The sequence below is a fragment of the Nerophis lumbriciformis genome, linkage group LG18, assembly GCF_033978685.3.
Source record: "Nerophis lumbriciformis linkage group LG18, RoL_Nlum_v2.1, whole genome shotgun sequence".
NCBI classification, from domain to species: domain Eukaryota; kingdom Metazoa; phylum Chordata; class Actinopteri; order Syngnathiformes; family Syngnathidae; genus Nerophis; species Nerophis lumbriciformis.
Genome location: NC_084565.2, coordinates 12,542,501 through 12,550,000, shown reverse-complemented (window position 1 = coordinate 12,550,000; position 7,500 = coordinate 12,542,501). Strand labels below are relative to the sequence as shown.

The 7,500-nt window shown below is 39.1% G+C and overlaps 1 protein-coding gene across 3 annotated transcripts in view; it reads right to left on the bottom strand.

Moving 5' to 3' along the window:
• stat2 (signal transducer and activator of transcription 2) overlaps window positions 1-7,500 on the bottom strand; it is an 81,026-nt gene that overhangs the window by 48,237 nt on the left and 25,289 nt on the right. For all 3 annotated transcript variants that reach the window (XM_061977678.2, XM_061977679.2, XM_061977680.2), the window contains exons 9-13: window positions 3,770-3,928; window positions 3,593-3,682; window positions 3,436-3,489; window positions 3,221-3,241; window positions 3,049-3,142 (exon numbers count right to left, since the gene is read on the bottom strand). In XM_061977678.2, the coding sequence (XP_061833662.1) occupies window positions 3,049-3,142; window positions 3,221-3,241; window positions 3,436-3,489; window positions 3,593-3,682; window positions 3,770-3,928 (418 nt within the window). The remainder of the gene's footprint in view (window positions 1-3,048; window positions 3,143-3,220; window positions 3,242-3,435; window positions 3,490-3,592; window positions 3,683-3,769; window positions 3,929-7,500) is intronic.

Below are 7,500 nucleotides of genomic sequence, written 5' to 3'. Positions count from 1 at the left end.
GAGTGTGACAGTATACTGTCATAGTGAGAAAAACCCATATTTTGTATTTGCAAACCTTACAAAAACAACTGATTCTAGTTAAACTCACATGGATACAATATTACAGGCATTTTTAGACATAATGCATGTTTGGTTTTGGAGTTATGTTTATATAACTTTCATATTCAGTATGACAGTCATACTGTCATATTGAGTAAAAAAAATAACTTGTGTCTTTACAAATCTTACAAAATATTTTTTTCCAGTAAAATTGACAAAGATACATTTCTCCAGGCATTATTAGCCATTTTGCATGCGTGGTTTAGGTGTTATGTTTAAATAACTGTCAGATTGAGTGTGACAGTATACTGTCATCATGCGAAAAACCCATATTTTGTATTTGCAAACCTTACAAAAAACACTGATTCTAGTTAAACTCACATGGATACAATATTACAGGCATTTTTAGACATAATGCATGTTTGGATTTGGAGTTATGTTTATATAACTTTCATATTCAGTATGACAGTTATACTGTCATATTGAGTAAAAAAAAACTAACTTGTGTCTCTACAAACTTTACCAAATATTTTTTTCCAGTAAAAGTCACAAAGATACATTTCTCCAGGCATTATTAACCATTTTGCATGTGTGGTTTAGGTGTTATGTTTAAATAACTGTCAGATTGAGTGTGACAGTATACTGTCATAGTGAGAAAAACCCATATTTTGTATTTGAAAACCTTACAAAAACCACTGATTCTAGTTAAACTCACATGGATACAATATTACAGGCATTTTTAGACATAATGCATGGCGGTATAGCTCGGTTGGTAGAGCGGCCGTGCCAGCAACTTGAGGGTTGCAGGTTCGATCCCCGCATCCGCCATCCTAGTTACTGCCGTTGTGTCCTTGGGCAAGACACTTTACCCACCTGCTCCCAGTGCCACCCACACTGGTTTAAATGTAACTTAGATATTGGGTTTCACTATGTAAAGCGCTTTGAGTCACTAGAGAAAAAGCGCTATATAAATATAATTCACTTCACTTCACTTATATAACTTTCATATTTATGACAGTTATACTGTCATATTGAATAACAAAAAACTAACTTGTGTCTCTACAAACTTTACCAAATATTTTTTTCCAGTAAAAGTCACAAAGATACATTTCTCCAGGCATTATTAACCATTTTGCATGTGTGGTTTAGGTGTTATGTTTAAATAACTGTCAGATTGAGTGTGACAGTATACTGTCATAGTGAGAAAAACCCATATTTTGTATTTGAAAACCTTACAAAAAACACTGATTCTAGTTAAACTCACATGGATACAATATTACAGGCATTTTTAGACATAATGCATGTTTGGTTTTGGAGTTATGTTTAAACAAATTCTCAAAATCGTGCTGCCCTAAGAAGTAGTCTTTGCCATTGGGCTGAATATGCCAGTCTTGTCTTTTGTTGAATCTCCATCCATCCATCCATTTTTTACCGCTTATTCCCTTTGGGGTCGCGGGGGGCGTTGGAGCCTATCTCAGCTACAATCGGGCGGAAGGCGGGGTACACCCTGGACAAGTCGCCACCTCATCGCAGGGCCAACACAGATAGACAGACAACATTCACACTCACATTCACACACTAGGGACCATTTAGTGTTGCCAATCAACTTATCCCTAAAAGTGTTAATACTTAAGCATTGCACTTATTACACAACAGCTGTTTGATTGTAAAGTGTATCTAAGTAGTTTTGATTACCAAATTTGGAAATGTAAACCTTCCAAGGCTAATCAGTAGCACATATTGGAGAATGTGTCAGTCTTGTCTTTTGTTGAACCTTAAAAAGTGGTAATACTGCAAGTATTGTACTCATTACACACCAGCTGTTTGATTGTAATGTGCATCTGAGTAGTTCTGATTACCAAATTTGAAAACATAAACCCTCCAATGCTAATTGGAGTTTATTCAATGTAAATTAGCATCGGGCCAATTGCCCTTATTTTTGAGCGCTTTCTATCAAGCACGTTCACTTTGTTAGCATGGAAAATTGCAACAGTACCGCCTGGCAGTCCACTACAAAAACGACTTGAGTTTGCAGAGTCTGCAACCAAACGCGACAACACTTGCAACAAAGGTATGGAATTATGGGACCGTTTGATTTTACGTGAATCGGTGCCCATCCCTGGATTACTGTAGGTCATACTTGCCAACCTTAAGACCTCTGATTTCGGGAGGTGGGGGTGGGGGGGCGTGTTCGGGGTGGGGCTGGGGCGTGTTCGGGGTGGGGCTGGGGCGTGGTTGGGGGCGTGGCTAAGAGGGGAGGAGTATATTTACAGCTAGAATTCACCAAGTCAAGTATTTCATATATATATATATATATATATATATATACACACATATATACTGTATATATATAGTAAAATTAAAAAAATATATATATATGATAAAATAAATAAATATATATATATATATATATATATATATATATATATATATATAGCTAGAATTCACTGAAAGTGAAGTATTTTCTTATATATATATATATATATATATATATATATATATATATATATATCAAGAGGGACAGAGACAGCGCACAGTGCATTTGGATCACATGTTACCATGGCGAGAAAAGATGGAGAGACTGGAATGTAATAGAGTGATCTTTGTTTGTCTGTTGCCATCTCCTGGTGAATGTTGGCTATAGCGTACTGGGGTTACTTTTTGGTTGGCCAACGATTTACGTGGTGTTGCGCACCTGACGTCAAGTGTGTGAGTCTATTCTGAAGTCTACAGTAAAGAGAAGTACTTCATCCCCTCCCCTGTTTATTGCCTCCAACTCAATATATTACAACAACATTGCTCCATGCAAACCCTCCATGTCCGCATGGAGCTGGAGGCCACGCCCCCTCCAGCTCCGCCTGAATTTCGGGAGATTTTCGGGAGAAAATGTGTCCCGGGAGGTTTTCGGGAGAGGCGCTGAATTTCGGGAGTCTCCCGGAAAATCTGGGAGGGTTGGCAAGTATGCTATAGGTTTTACACGAGGCGTCAGTTTTGAATAATATCACTCACGAGGTGCCTGAAGTCTGCCACCATTCCGCCGCTCTGACTCTCTGACATGCTCAAGGCTTTGGTTACGGTGCCGAGGACGTTGAAATGACGACATCTGCAAGCGCAAAACAATTCCAGTGTGTATACCAAGTGATGTAGAAGCAAATAATGCAACACAAATAATGTATATTACCCTTTTATCTTCAGTGCACCGCTGATTGGAGAGGGAAAGAAAAAGCTTTAGGCTTTAATACGGAAGAGTTTTTGATTGATTGATTGAAACTTGTATTAGTAGTACAGTACATATTCCGTACAATTGACCACTAAATGGTAACACCCCAATAAGTTATTCAACTTGTTTAAGTCGGGGTCCAGCAAGCAGACATTAACAAGGTTTGCATGTCTTACATTGATGTGTGGACCTCCATGGAATGTTTCAGCTCAGGAAACTTAACTAAGAGTCTGGAAGCAGGAAGTTAGGACAGAAGACTTAAATAATTCAAGAATTCATAAAAACGATATTGCTCATCATGCAGGCACGCGTCTTTTGTGTGCAACAACTGACCTTGTCTTAACAGAGAATTGTACACCTGTGCGCAGAACCAGGGGGCCTTTACCCTGAGGCATGGATGGCTGGACTTCAACTACGAAGGAACTTTAGGAAACAATAACAAAAAAATAATCATTTTAGAAAAAAGATTGAAAAAAAAAAAAAATGCTGAGTGAGTGAGATTTGTGAGACCTTGTGAGCAACTTTCGCAGGAGTTTTTCAGCCTTGCTTTGCAGAAAAGGTTTCTGCTCCTTCACAGGGTCATTTACATAGGACACCTTTTCAACCAGCTCCTGCAGCTTAAAGAGGAACTCACGTACCTGGAAGAGACATTCTGCCACACAAGTGAACCTACAGAAGGACAGAGAATGTCTTTATAAGTGCTAAGACATAAAATGGCCAAGCCAACTGCTATTTCTAGTCTTGCAATATGTAATAAGAAGTGCTATCTTGTTAGCACAGCCCAGACTCACCTGGTCTGCCAGAGCATAAGAAGACAAGACAGGAGGGTCAGTGATGCCAGTTTAGTGACTTTGTTTCTACAGTATATTAAGCGCGTACTAACTAAACTACTATATATTCTATAGTACTATAATACTTTGGTACAAAATAATAATCACGATTATTTTTATCAATATTGAAATCATGATTATGAATCACAAGTACGTGTATTTGTATTGAACCGTTTCGGTACGGGGGTTCCGGTTCGGTTCTGAGGTGTACCGAACGAGTTTCCACACGGACATATTAAGTAGCGTAACGCACGTTGTGTAAACAATGCACACCGAGGCACAACACATGGCATGCTAGCAGCTAACGGGCTAGGATAGACTGACCATACGTCCTCTTTTCACCAGACATGTTCTCTTTTGCGGAGCTGTCAGGGCGGAGTTTCTTAAATGCCTCAAATGTCCGGCATTTTGAGTTAGGGTTGCGTGTATTTTCAATGTACGTTCAGGGTTAAGAAGGGGTTAAAAACAAAACAAATTGTGCGTGCAGCAGCATTGGTGAGGGAGGGGCAGAGACAGAGAGAGAGATAGAGTTATGATAAACGTGCATGCGTCGCCAAGCTCTGCTTTTTATCCATACATTTATCAGATTTAATTTTTTATTATCTATAGCAGGGGTGTCAAAAGTGTGCCCCGGAGTGTTGGAATAATTGTTTGTAAGTTATCACAAAAGAAACATTGTATTATGAATGCTGTCTTTCGAGGCCTAACAAGAGGAAGAAGGCTCGTGAAACGCCACTGTGATTTCAACACGGACAGATGGCAGGATCTGCTCAACTTCCAGAGGAACTCTCTTTGAAGTGTTAAACGAATTCTCTCTGAAGTATTTCACAAACTCTCTTCCAACTATTTGGTAACCGAGGTCAACGCTATTTACGACCCGCTGCCCTCTTGAAGTTGCTGTGGTCAGGAGACGGGAGGGGTTATCTATTGTCCTCCAACACCTGCCCCAGCTGGATCCAGGAAGAGCCCAAGCCCGAGAAATCCTCTTCTTGGACTTCAATGAGACCGAAAACAATGACTGTTTTACATACTTCCTATTTCTGCTGAGACACGTGTTGGTGCGTGAACATTGAACATCTGAATAAAAGAGGAGACGAAAACCTTCTTTGTCAGAGCGTGGTGCAGGACTGTACAGAGAGTGCAGTGGCCATGTCTCTCCTCAATATTGAGTCCAAATTGAATTCTGTCTCTGTTTGATTCCTTGCCTTTTGTCTTGTTTAATAGATGTCCTCAGTGTTTGAACGTCACACGGAGGCCATTTGCGGCCCACAGCTAATGTTTTAAAGGCCCACGGCACATTCTAAAAATACTATTAAAATAAACAAAACCATAACAAAAGTGAAATGAAAAAGCTTAAAGGTTAAAAGTAATTTATAAAAAGTTGCAATGTTGACTAATAAAACAAAGCTGGTTTTTTTTTTCTTTCAAACTGCTGAGTGAAAGCCTGAGGCATCTGCAGGAGCTTCTCCCACTGAGACATCCTGAGGTCAGAGGTCACACAAATATTATAAACACTCCAGCACCCCCCGCCACCCCTAAAGGGGCAAGCGGTAGAAAAATGGGTGGATGAATGAATGGATGGACAACGTTACACAAAATGATTCCCGAGCGCGGCCACCACTGCTCCTCACCTCCCAGGGGGTGCAACAAGGTGATGGGTCAAATGCAGAGGGCCATTTCGCCACACCTAGTGTGTGTGTGACTACAGTGGTACTAGGGCTGGGCGATATATGGAATATACTCGATATATCGCGTCCCTAAAGGGACATGGGGGGGGAAAAATGTTATTTTTTTTAGACATGTATATGTAACTTTTTATAAAGTTATAAAAAAAAATGTTTTTATTAATGTATAAAAAAAAATATAAAAAAAAATGTTTTATAAAGTTTAAATTTTTTTTTATAAATGTATAAAAAAAATAAAATAAAAAAAATATTTTATTTTTTTTTAGACATGTATCTTGTGCGTACGAGATACATGTCTAAAAAAAAAATTATAATTTTTTTATTTTTTATAACTTTATTTAAAAAAAATTGTGCGCACGATGCATGTCTAAAAAAAATACAAAAAAATTACTTTTTTTATTTTTTATAACTTTATAAAAAGTTTCACGTGCGCAGGAGATACATGTCTAAAAAAATATATATATTAAAAAAAATGTTTTCCCCCCATGTCCCTTTAGGGGCTCCGTAATCGCGGGTTTGTCTCTGTGCGATATAGAAAATGACTACATTACACTGCAGGTGTTCCTCACTCTTTCTTGTCTCTCCTTCTCACAGAGACATAAAACAAGTGCATCTTCTTACATTCGTCACATACTGTCGCGCGCGCAACGTCACACGCCCTCGCCGAGCAGAGAGGTAACGTTAGCTGTGATGCTAGCGGAGCGCCGCGAGTGGTACCGGTAATACGAGAGAGAGAAGGTGCGAATCTGGTAACAAATGAAGGAAGAAGAATTAATTCCTAAGAAAAACAGCAGGGGGTCCATCGTCTGGCGGTGGTTTGGCTTCAAGCGGGAAGATGTCGAACAGACAACCGTAATATGTCAAGTATGTGGCTAAATCGTTGCTACAAAAAGTAGCAGCACTGCTAATTTGAAGCATCATTTGAAAAGTCACCTGCTAGAGCAGTCATTGCTTAAAACATAATATTGAATCAAAATCAATGTTATTATGAATTATTGACCTATCCAAGGTTCCCATTACTTCACATCAAATATTCCACTAAGAAAAATATTTTTGGTGGAAGATTTTGCAAATTTGGTAAATAAATAACCCCAAAATTTATATTTTGTTGTTTTCTTACTGTACCGAAAATGAACCGAACCGTGACCTCTAAACCCAGGTACGTACCGAACCGAAATTTTTGTGTACCGTTACACCCCTAATATCTATTCATAATTTTTTTTAAATCTATTTGTTTTTTTCAATCAGTTTTTAAAAATAACATTTTTCAGGTCATATCCTGGCTTAAGTCATACTTGCCAACCCTCCCGGATTTTCCGGGAGACTCCCGAAATTCAGCGCCTCTCCCGAAAACCTCCCGGGACAAATTTTCTCCCGAAAATCTCCCGAAATTCAGGCGGACTCAGGTCCTCCACAATATAAAAAAGCGTACCTGCCCAATCACGTTATAACTATAGAATGATGGAGGGCGAGTTCTTGGTTTCTTATGTGGGTTTATTGTTAGGCAGTTTCATTAACGTCCTCCCAGCGTGGCAACAACACACAACAACAGCAGTCACTTTTTTGTATACCGTAAAGCAGTTCGTCTGCCGTAAACAGCAATGTTGTGACACTCTTAAACAGGACAATACTGCCATTTAGTGCATTTGATGAAAGCACTTTTGTGCGTGCCACACAGCAATGCATCATCAGAAAGGGTGTTCAGCATGGTTAGAAAGATAGTGAC